This window comes from Lipotes vexillifer, unplaced genomic scaffold, assembly GCF_000442215.2.
Source record: "Lipotes vexillifer unplaced genomic scaffold, Lipotes_vexillifer_v1.1 scaffold522, whole genome shotgun sequence".
NCBI lineage: Eukaryota > Metazoa > Chordata > Mammalia > Artiodactyla > Lipotidae > Lipotes > Lipotes vexillifer.
Window position 1 is genome coordinate 462,002 of NW_006780291.1, and position 12,192 is coordinate 474,193.

The window sequence follows — 12,192 nt, forward strand, 5'->3', positions numbered from 1 at the left end:
TTGGGGTTAAATTCTTTTCAAGGATATTCTACTTGTAAAAATTATTTTATTCTAGCTATAAAATATCTCATTTAAGAAAAACACATTTTATAGCCTTGCATAAAATCCCCGCAAAAGCCATCAAGATATGGAGACATCAGAGCTTCAAAACATAAATCTGATCATGTGCCCTTGAAATAGTATGAACATTTAACAAAGTGACGTTATATTCTTATATTTGTTTGTCATGAGATGAAAGGCCGGGAGGCATATGGTGATTAATAACAGTTCCTGAGCTTCTAAAGAAATTTTACAACGAAATGACTAACTGCTTAAAAGAATGAGTTTTTCAAGAGCGCCTCTTCTGTTCCATTGATGTCTTTCATCCCGTTTATCTCCTTAAAGAATCTCAAGCCAAAAGAATAGGCTTCCTTTTAAGCCACCGAAAAATGGGATCTGATGGAATCTTCCCGTAACTCCCGATGTTTTCCAACGTTGCTTTCTTCTTGCTGGTTTCGCCTCTCAATGGTTATTCTGTATTTCTTCCTGGGTAAAGGGAAAGTGAATGTAGTAATAAAACCTCGCTTGGCTACAAAATACTATGGTTTCTCTTACAAAGAATGCCCTCAAGGGACATCTGGGTTTGGGTTAATAAATGAGAAGTGACACAATATGAAACCCTGGTCAAAGATTAAAGTAGTGTGCCCTAAGGCATTGTGCCCTTATTCAAGGAGGAAAATTGGCCTGCTTTCCCAGACGCCATAGAACAAGCCTTCCCCTTCTTCCCTGGGTGCCTCGTGGGTTAAGTCTTGTCTATTCTGCCACAGAAGCTCTCCCCAGCTCCCAGGATATGCCCTAGATAAAGATCAGATGAAGCGTACAGGAATACAATTGTCCCCACAAAGAGTCACATACACCCGCAGTTACAGTTCCATACAGAAATGAAAAAAATCATGGTCCGCTGACTTAAGAATAAGCCACAAACTCAACCACCAAAGATCGCAGAGGAATGAACAGGTCTCAAGATGCGAAACTATCGGTGTCTTGAACACGCATAAATATTACAACTTTACAAGACTCGGGGCTTAACCACAGTGGTCACTAAGCATGTGGGTTCTCAAATACTGAGCACAGACGTCCTGAGAGCATAGGCTGCTTGGAGCCACTACATCCTCTACAGAAGGTGAGCCCAGCACCTGTTTCTAAACTGGAGGAAGCCGGAGACTGGGGAAGTTGATTCTCCCTTTGTCCAGATTTCCTCTTCACTTTCGCATGTGGTGGGCGGTAGGAATGGGGTCAGAATATTTGTAAGCCAAAGACAGCAGTGGCTCTGTGGCCCATAGCGGGAGGCAATAGAAACCCTGACCCACTGCCTGGTATGCTAACCCACTGACCACCAAACCAGTGTCACACCAAAGGAATGGCTCAGTTCTTCTCACCACATGCTTTTTGTTTAAGAGCAAGATAGGCACAGGTCACAAGGAGGTTCATTCAAAGGCAAATGGCAAAGGCAATTAAGGGGAGTGAATTTTAAAACCTTATAAAGTGGTCCTAACCTGAAAAAGTAGAAGGCCATTAGCAAACCAGCTCCTAGTAAGGCTCCCACAACAATTCCTGTCACCGCTGACTCTTCTAGGCCACCTGCTTGAAAAAGAAACAGAGATAATCTGAGTTCATGTTGAGAAATAGCTAGAAATCCCTCATTCTGACGTTTCAGTCATTGAAAACTTTCATTCATTGGAACGTGTTTCTCAATTTCCCACTTGGGGCAAATTTTCCAATTTTCCTTTCTTTTTGAGAACTATTTTCTAGGGGATCCTGTTCGTTGTTGTGGCAGTGGTGGTTGTGGTTTGGTTTGGGGTTTGGGGGTTTTTTACCAAGTGCAAAGCTTAAAAAGCACTTAAGGGCTTCCCTGGTGGCGCAGTGGTTGAGAGTCCGCCTGCCGATGCAGGGGACACGGGTTCGTGCCCCGGTCCGGGAAGATCCCGCGTGCCGCGGAGCGGCTGGGCCCGTGAGCCATGGCCGCTGAGCCTGTGCATCCGGAGCCTGTGCGCCGCAACGGGAGAGACCGCAACAGTGAGAGGCCCGCGTACCGCAAAAAAAAAAACACTTAAGAAAATACTAGATGAATGACTGCTACACACACACACAAAAGTGAGCACAGTGGGAATAAAGCAGGTTCAAGGAGGATTTGAAGAAAACTGGAAACTGAAGTTTTCAGATCTAGCCACACTCTTTTGAGTTTACAGGCATGGAGACCATGGGACGGAGCCGGCTCTTCTCATTTTCAGTGTCACTTGGATGGTGACACTTCCAAGTGCTGGAAGATTTGCTGAGAAAATTCATTGGGTTAATGTTCTGTTTTTAGATGTCCTCTCACCAAAGCCAGAGTCTCATGTCAAAATGTCTTATACAGCTTTGTGAAAATGTAACAGTTTGAAACAATCAAGTTCAGTAGTGTCCCAGTTATTATATAAAAATGATAAATAGCTAGCTTGTGTACAAAGAGTTTAGGACACAGTCTTATATGCATTCGTATTTAATCCTCAAAGCAGTCCTAAGAGTGGGATACATTTCTTTCATTTTACATATGAGAAAACTGAGGCTTAAAGAAATGGAAGGAACGCTCCTGGGTTCACAAAACCAGTAAGTGACAACGGTGGGATTCCAAATGCAGGCCCAATAACTCCAGAGACTGTGTTCTTAACATATTTCTGCCTTATGCCTTCCCGTAATTATTGCATATACGCAAATACCTCACAGGTTAAAGACTGTTCCCAAAACATAAGGAGCACACATACATTAGCCTAAAGTGACCAAGTTCCCTGAAAGGTCGATACTCACTTTGCCCTCCCTCAATAGCTTATCAAAGGGTCTCGCTAAAGCAATGATTTCCAACCATTTTCCTACTTTTAAGCTCCTAATGAGACCCTCCACTTGCTTCTATATTTATGACAAGGCTGCTCATAAGTAACAGATTTCACACTTATTTGCCAATTTGTAAATTTTCAGGTGCCCAAGGGACACTGGTTCTGAGGGATAAGAGGATAAATACAAACAAAGATGAATAAGTGAGTGACATTTAGCATTTGATATTTTAATCTTCCCTAAAAGTGTAAACCTCAAATACTAAGAAATTATAGTAAGAGATGTAAAACTAGGGAGATGCCTTCTACCATTTTGGAAAAGGATGGAAGGGAAGAAGGGCCTAGAAGCCTCTTCTGAAGGTGGATATGCCAGTTTGTGAATTGTTCCTGTGGGTTTTACCACATCAGAAACGGGAATCTGCACTTTCAGGGCATGACCACTGCATTATACTGATACCATAGATGATGAAACACAGAGCGAATTAAGTCTCTAAACTTACATGCTTTGCAAGGAGAGCTGTTTGTGTGCTCCACCATTCTGGTTTCATCTATTCTCAGCTTTAAAGGTCCCCAAGGATATTTGACGTTCGGCCGCATTTCAAAACGACCTTCTTTTCCAAAGTAATCACCAATAACCTATATAAAGGCAAAAAATATATACATATACACACTGAAAGGTCAAAGTTATCTGGTTCCAAAGGAGGCACAGGGTGGGCTCCCCTGTCGTTCACACTGACTACAATGGTGTGTTTCTGAGGACTTTGTAGGTCAAGATTTTCAGGCACCAACAGTGCTCTTAAGGTGAGCATAATTTATGGAGAGCGGGCTGCCCATGGCAGGGAAGGTGGTTATACAGAAAGCAATAAGCTGGGAAGGCATGGCTTTTCCCTTGCTCATGGGAGAGGGTGCTGCTTCTGCCACCTGCCACAGAGCAGCCCACGTGGTCAGCCATCTGTCAGGCCCAAGTTCCTTTCAGGGATGAGTGAGGTCAGGACCCATCTTAAGGGTCCCAGGCTAAGTGGGCCTCACACCACTCAATTAGCTTGGCATATAATTCAAGCATTAAAGAGCGTCTTCAGCAACTTCCCAATTCACCCTCCTCTGGTTGCAAAACTATTCCCCATCCTGACTTCGGGGGTTACATTCTCCTCTCTGATGAATTTACCCTATTTACACCCCACTTCCAAGCTGAACTCCTTTTCAATGAGTTCCTGTGGCCCGTGAAAAAAATCAGTATTCTTTTATGGGTCAGTTCAAGGTTCACTCTCAGTTTCTGGTTCAACAGCCATTTCATCAGCTCCCTGAGCCCTGACCTAGAAGTACCTTCGCACCCAGGTTCTCGGGATCCATTTCCCTTTTGTCTGGGCACCGGCACCCTGCTCCTGAGCGGCCTGTGACACTCCCTCCCACTCCCTCTCCTGAAGGAGGCCCAGCAAGCTCTCATAGGCTATTTCATGTCAGAATGAAAAGAATTCTAGATAATCACCAAACTAACAATCACTGGCATGTACTGAGCACATACCAAGTACTTTACACACATGCACTCCTGAATCCTCACCACAACCCTATCATAGACGGTTACTATCCACCTTTTATAGAGGGGGAGACTCGAATATACACGAGACCCAGACCATCGAAGAGTAAAAAACCGTGCAGTAAATGCAGCAAGTGCTGGTCCTGCCGGCTCAGCCTCTCCCACAAAGGCCAAGTATGTGTGGACTGAGAGAAGACAGTCCTTTATGCAGGGTCGCAGGAAGTGTGACAGGAGCATCAACTCTGGGTGAAGCCTTCAGAGAAGCAGAGAGGGAGCTGCATTATGCAGTGACCTGAAACACTGCATATTCCTATAATCTTTATTCATATATTTATCATGTAAAGTTTATACAGTCCTTTTCTAGGTTCCATTTTATCTGGTGTTCGTGATCATCACGTGAGATCAGCAAGGGAGAGATTATGATTTCCTCATTACAGCCGAGGAAGCTGAGGTCAAGACCTTGCACCCCAGGAAGTGTCAGAAACTCCTCTTTGAGTCCAGGGCACCCTTTTCTCTTCGTGATGCTATCCTGAAACTCCATCATCTTTTGAAATACTCATGCATGTCCAGTTTGTACCCACCTCCGCCAAAACCAATTTTTTTTTCAAATTTTTAGGAAGGAAGTAAATACACAATTTCACTTTACGTCTCTCAGCTGATGATGCTGTCCTGCATCTTAGGACTGAGGTGTGATTCTTGGCCACTTGAAAGCTAGGATTTCCCCACTTAGGATAAACGTGGAACCATTTCCTGAAGTCTTCCCTGATATCCTCAACCAGAAGGAAGCCCTCTCTTGGAAACTCCCTGTGTGCAGCTCATTTTTATTTGGAGGCTGCTTTGGGGGCAGCTATTTGGACACCAGGACAAATACATTCCTTGGAATCTCAACAAGCAGAGGAACGGCTGGGGCAGAAGTCCTGTTTGCTTACCTCCTGGGTGCCTGCTTCCGTGTCGGTCATGGCAATCACGGAGAAATCCCCGTACCGGTCTCCGTTGGCATCTATGGACACCTGCCCGGCAATACCTGGAGGATGAGATGTAAAGGACTCCAATTGGTTACTTAAAATGCCTCTGTCCGCCAACAAAAACAAGAAAATGAATTGACAGGACTTTTTTAAACAAACTCATGCCAGAGGGAATCTCATCAAACTCCGAGCATTTTTGTTGGCATTTGAAAAGACATTGTAATTTCATCTGTGTCTGCATTCCTAAATTCTTAACATTTCTCCATTTAAAAATGAAAAGAAAAAGAAACAAATGACCTTCTTTGGGGAATATGTTAAAGAAAAAAAAAAAAAGATTAAGGCTAATCCTGAAAGCAGTATGCTTATCCCAGAGTTTTGTATTAATTTTTTTTAAAAATGCAGAGCGAGAAGTGGAGTTGTAGTACAGCTCCTAGATTTGTCATGGGTTCACGTTATCACTGGGCAAACATTATAAAAGAAAACCCATTCCAGGCCCGGGACTCAGTGAATGTGCTTGCCTATGGGCTCCTTGGATGCCCAGGAGAGCAAAGGGCCTGCTTCGCAGGTCATGGGAGCCAAGAGCAAAGATGAGCTAGTTTTATTGCACTTGTGTTCATTCATTCATTGTTTTGGGGGTTTTGTTTTTGTCTTCCAGTTTAATGGAGATGTAACTGACATATCTCACTGTGTGAGTTTCAAGTGTACGGCATAAAGGTTTGACTTACAGATACTGTGAAATGAGTTTAACATTCATCATCTCATATAGATACAATAAAGCATTCATTGTTTATCCAGTGATAACTAGGGGCTGAATTTAATGCTGAGGCAAAGATGATCTGGAGACAGTGTCTGCTCAAGAGAGAGGCAGCCTGGACAAGGGGTTTATTTTGGTGGCACTGGAATCCAACTGCCTGCATCTGAATCCCAGCTTTCACATTTCCTAGCCAATGACCTTGGGCAAGGATTTAGCCCACTGAGCCTCAGTCTCCAGGACTGTAAAAGAGGCATAATAGTAGCTCCCTGCCAAGAGGCTGCTGAAAAGATTTAAGTGAGCTAAAATAGGTAAAGTACTTTCAACATGGGTTTAAGAGAAGTCGGTCGTTTCCTTCTTTTGTTATTACTTCTATCGCTATGCCTGGAATCTGGGAGAGGACATTCTGACTGTGCCCATACCACTCAGAAGAGGAGCTGGCACATCTAGTTGGAGACTCCTGGGGGACTCAGTAAAAGAGAGCAGGTCTTTTATAGGAATGTTGGTGAAGCCTCTGATTCAGACAAGCAGCCAGCAGAGTGTGGGAGTGTTTTAGGCAGAAAGGCAGCCCTGTTAGTATTTACAAAGCCACAAAAGCTGAAAGGAACCCAAGGGATGGTGAGGCTTTGGGGGAGGTGGCCCATGTGTACGGAAGGGAACAGTGAGATGTAAAGCTGGAACAGCTGGAACAGGGTGGCCAGAGCATGGAGGGCCTTGAGTGCCATACAAAGGATTTGGATTTACTTTGGTTAGCAATGGTGGCTTACAGCAGCTAATCAATAAAAGCAAATACATATATACTATTAGTTGATATTAAATATGTCTCTATTGCAATTTTCATTAACTAAGAGAATTTATATGTCAGCCACATTCTAAGTATTTGTTTTCTTTCAATTTAAACTGTGGCAAAGTTCAGTGTAATTCTTAACTGGCACCTCTACTGATGTGGTTCTCTCCGGAAGTAAAATGAATGTCTGGGAAAAGGGATCCCAAGGGAAAGCTCCATCCTCTAGTGTGGTTTGGAGAGGGCAAGTATTTGGGTTTACGGTCTTCTGGGTTGCTGTTTGAAGGCCCACTGATTTTTCCAGACTTTGGTCTACTTTGCCGGAAACAGAATGGAGCTACTATTCATCTTGATTTCTTTGTCTTCTTAACATAGACTGATTACAAAGGATACACCTATGTCAAGCTAGCTTATCCTTGACAGTCTATACAACTTTTAAGTAATTAATGTCATTTAAATATATATATATATATATATATATATACATTTATCTCCAAACATATTGGCTGTCCAAAACCATATGCCGTTCTGTTCAGAGGTGTTTATGATGGTGTGTTCTGCAGAGTATTTTATAAGGCAAGGTGGCCCTAGTAATCCAAGACCTCACTACACTTTAAGCTATTACAATTCTGCCAAGAAATGGGGTGTGAACACTCAGGGTGGCCAATTAGCAAGTGAGACTTCACCTGAGAGTATTGTACATAAGTTGAGATCGTCAGGCTGACAGCAGAATTTTCCTGTACATAAGTAATGAGACTTTCCACCCTCATTTCTATTGGCCTGTAGCGGAGCTCAAGGTTTGAGCCACAGTCCTATTTACCTTGTCACTCTGACCTCTCACACAGAGAGGAAATTCAGCTTCCTCCCAGGCCATTTATTGAAAGCCTTGAGATTTGGTCATAGGTTTCACGGTAATGAAATCCAAATCTGTCAAATAACATCCAGAGTATTTTTCCCTTGACAACTTTATGGTCACTTACAGTGACCATTAAAATTTTAATTGTTTTTAATTTTAGAACAGTTGCGGATTTTTTTATAGTTCTTTTGGGGGCTACCCTCAGACTGATCATTGTTTAGCAAATAAAATGGACTCTTCAAACAATTCAAGGTCAAAACTTACCTTGGCTTCAATTATCTTTACATTTGGACAAATGAGATTCTAAGTTTAGACTGAATTATACAGTTGATTGTTTGGGGACTCATTTCGTATTGCCTGTGTAGACCCAGCCCTAGAATGGAAGCATCAGGTTGGCCTATGGGAAAATTTAGTGCATGCCCTCTAAACAAAACTGAGTTCCAGCCATTGTGGGCACCTGCCCTTCCCTTAACAACCTCCCTCAGATGACCAAGAGCAAATAACCACATCGTGTAGTGAGGAGTAACTAGGAACAGGATGTGGCCTACCAAGGTCACGTCCACGCATGCCGGTTTCTCAGTGCACAGGACACAACTTCTGGGAAATTTGACTCAGTCCTAATATGCCCCCTGACTTATCCTATTTGATTCCAACTCCTCAGCTGAAGCAGTCAGAGGTCGAGCAAGATAATCCTGGAGGCTTATTTTATTCGTTCATGGCCTACAATCTGTCCAAAGTTAAAGCAGATGTCACTCTAGTTTTGAGTAAGATGTGGCATCCACTGACACCACCAAGGAGAAATGAAATCCACCCAATGTCACCATAGCTGCTGCCCAGACAACTCTCGCTGGAAATTGACCTCTCTGTACCGTCCTACCCTTTCTAATAACCAAGGGCAAGACGAGGCAGTGGAGTGGATGGGAGTCCCAAGGGAAAAAAAAATATGTGCCCCAAATCTAGCCTTGATAAATACATATAGGCATAGCCCCAGTGCATTAAAGGGCTCAAAGGACGAGTTGGCATGATGCAGAACTGAAAGGGTCTTTGTCAGTCATCAGCTAGTCCAACCCCCTTAGTACTGGTGACAAAGAAGAAGCCCAAAGGACTGAGGTCACAGCCAGTGGCTAGGTTGTGGATTTCCTGACCTCTGGTCAGTGACCTGTACGGCAGTGGTCCTCAGATGATACCCACCAGCATACTACAGTTTATTTTCCTCAGCCCCCAGAAAGCCCCCATCTAAAAAAGACTCAAGACAGATCCTGACCCTCGACACCCTCTGGTGGCTTTCCATCTCACTCAGGTGGAAACCCAAGGTCCTCAGTGCAGCTTCCAGGCCCACAGGATCTGGCCCCACTACCTCTGACTCTGGCTACCATCACACTGCGGCTCACATACTGCTGCAGCCACACCGGCCTCCTTGCTCTTACGGGGGCCCTCAGCACTCTCCTGCCAGATACACTCAGGGTCTCTGCGTTTGCTGCTGCCTCTGGAATATTCTCTCCTAAACATCTACATAATTTCTTTCACTACTCTGAGGTCTCTACTCAACCACCGCTTATCAGAAAGACCTTCCCGGACAACTCTATTTAAATTAGCAGTCCTACCACACCCTTCCCATCACTTTCCAGCTCCCTAACCTGCTTTACTTTATAGCCCCTGAAGTGGTGTATTTATTCGTTTATCGCCAGTTTCCCCTACTACCATGGAAGCTCAGTTGATTGCAGGGAATTTCTTTAGTTCACTGCTGAATCCTCAGCACCTTGACCGGTGCCTGGCACATAGTAAGTGCTCAAGAAAATCTGATGAATGAATGAATGAGTGAATATGAAGTTGATATCCGCAGGGCTCCAGCAGCTGGATCATTCTCGTATTGAGTCTCATGTTCATTTTTTTTTTTTTTTGACTGATGGGGAGGTGAGAGGAAACTAGCACTCCACATGCTGTTAGCAAGAATATGGACTGGTAGACCTTTCTGGAAGGTATTTGGCAATTTAAAAGGTACCAACATACTTTTGGACCCAGATAGGCCACGACTAAGAATGTTCCCTATTGGATGTACTCACAAAAATTCATCAAGATGTGTAAGATCATAATAGCATTTTGCATAATAGCAAATGCTGCAAACAACTGAAGTGCCCATCAGTAGGAGACTGGTTAAAGAAATACTTGTACAGCCAAACAGTGGAAAAATATGGAACCGTCACTTAAAAATGTGCTGAATCTGTGAGCGTTCATATGGAAAATTCTTCTACTTGACATATAAGTGAAAAGGCTAAGATGAAGAATGGCATTCATAGCATGACCCTTTTGTGTAAATTTTTTAGATAAGATATACAAATGCATATGTGCTGGCAGAAGGCATAAAATATTTTTAGGCTGAATCATAGGAAATTGTTAATAGTGATTACACTGGGGACAGGGGACTAGGGTGTGAAAGGAAAACTTTCACTTTTCATTTTGTACATTTTTGTAGCATTCAAATTTTCCAGCCAAGAATGATCTCATTCTTATACAATGTTTAAATGTCAACAGAGATTGCTTGAGTGATGAGATGACGAGCCATTTTTGTTGTTGTTGTTGTTGTTCTTATGCTTCTCTGTTCTTAAGCAACAGCTAGTATTCACCATTTTAAAAAATAAAATAGGGCTTCCCTGGTGGCGCAGTGGTTGAGAGTCCGCCTGCCGATGCAGGGGACGCGGGTTCGTGCCCCGGTCCGGGAAGATCCCACATGCCGCGGAGCGGCTGGGCCCGTGAGCCACGGCCGCTGGGCCTGCGCGTCCGGAGCCTGTGCTCCGCAACGGGAGAGGCCACAACAGTGAGAGGCCAGCATAGCGCAAAAAAATAAATAAATAAATAAATAAAAATAAAATAAAATATAAGCAGAGAGCTCAAATGGACCTGCTTATCATCTCAAACCTCCCAGTTTTGAACAGAGGAATGTATATCTGGGATTATTCCTTTTAAAACTGATCACAGAACTCTTCACAGACTGATTATTTGTTGTGAATGAGGCTGGTGATTAATTTTAAGAAGCCTAGAGTTGTCATCTAGTAATCAGGAGACAAGGCACTTCCTATTTCAGTGGGACTCTTTCAAAGCACTTTCACGAGCTTTATCTCTTTTAATTTTCACAACAAGCCTGTGAAGTGGGTTGATCTTGACTTATTATCCTTCTTCTAACAGCTGAGAAAAGTAAGACACTGGCAAGGTCCCAAGGTTGTAAGAGAGAAAAACAGAACCAGGAAAGAAGCAGCTTGATCAGCTGCAGAGTGTTGTTGCCTTGTAGACCGAAACCTCACCTTCAAATGTTCTGTTCCAAGTCTGCTGGATAATTTTCCCTCCATCCTTCTTACTGTAACCAGCTCTGAGTACTTCATGTAAAGCCAGGACGTAGAGGAGGATGGCATCGTGGAATCCTTCAACAAACATGTTAACCTGGAAAGGAAAGCCCAGCTGGGTGAGCCCAGACAACAAATGACTCACATTCGGGAATAACGTGGGCAAATCCAAGCGGTTAACAAGTTAGACTCGAGGCCCGTAAGCGATGGCAGAGGTGTGCAAAAGAGTAGCTAACAAGACTCATGCCACAATTTTCCTGACACGGGCTTAGTCAGGAAAACCCTGCCCCCGTTTGGGAGTTTGGAGAGCAGACAAGGTATTACAGAGGTCAAGGACATTGTACCTGTGGGCCAGGTTAAGTATTCCAGGTGCATCAGCCTTTGCCCATAGATGCCTCTGCACACGTGCCCTCCTTCCCACACCTGCTCTCTACCTCAAGCCAACTAGAGTCCAACCTCGCCCCTGAGGTCTCCTCCATCTTCACCAGCCCCTGTGATCTCCATGCTCTGAATGTGGAGCACGGCTCAAAAAACAGTAGCGATCCATTCATTCACATTCACATACTACTGAACGCCTAGTAGAGCGCAAAGGGGGCTAAGAGGAATGGACGCTGCCGTCCCTGCCTGCCCAGCATTTCTGCCCTCTCCTCTGCCAGCATCAGCATCTCAGTTTCTCTTTCCAGTTTGTGTTCTGAGTAGTTCCAGGGCATCTGACCACTCCCCACCTCCAGTCCCTGCCAAGCTCCAAGGACAAGAATGGAAACAGGCCATTGGTTTATCTCAGTTGAGTCCTGGCTCAAGTAAGATAGCCCTTGCGCTCAGAAACACACAACTTCACGTGAAACTGGAGAAGTCACTTAATCCTTCTGAGCCTTGTGTCCTTCTATAAGCACCATTTGGCAAGTTCTGATACCACATTTAAACCCACTGTAACGTTCATTGAACATGAACTGAGCAAATACCATCTTGAAACACTTAGTAGCTTACAGATTAGGTATGAGTACCCCCAAATTCCAGCCTTCTTATTTCAGAAGAAAGCACCAAGAATGGAATCCCATGCAGCAGAGTGAATGGGGCATCCCACAGACAACCACGGTGAGGCACTGAGAGAGGCATTC

General features: G+C 44.0%; 1 protein-coding gene across 2 annotated transcripts in view; it reads right to left on the reverse strand.

Moving 5' to 3' along the window:
- Nucleotides 1–413: 413 nt before the first annotated feature.
- The window catches only part of NPR3 (natriuretic peptide receptor 3), a 68,012-nt gene continuing 56,233 nt past the window's right edge, over nucleotides 414–12,192 (reverse strand). The window contains exons 5-9 of one of the 2 annotated variants that reach the window (XM_007453356.1): nucleotides 11,036–11,171; nucleotides 5,310–5,404; nucleotides 3,347–3,482; nucleotides 1,536–1,620; nucleotides 414–525 (exon numbers count right to left, since the gene is read on the reverse strand). In XM_007453356.1, coding sequence (XP_007453418.1) covers nucleotides 414–525; nucleotides 1,536–1,620; nucleotides 3,347–3,482; nucleotides 5,310–5,404; nucleotides 11,036–11,171 — 564 coding nt within the window. Of the gene's footprint in view, nucleotides 526–1,535; nucleotides 1,624–3,346; nucleotides 3,483–5,309; nucleotides 5,405–11,035; nucleotides 11,172–12,192 lie in introns of both variants that reach the window. The other variant, XM_007453355.1, reaches the window with a different exon arrangement.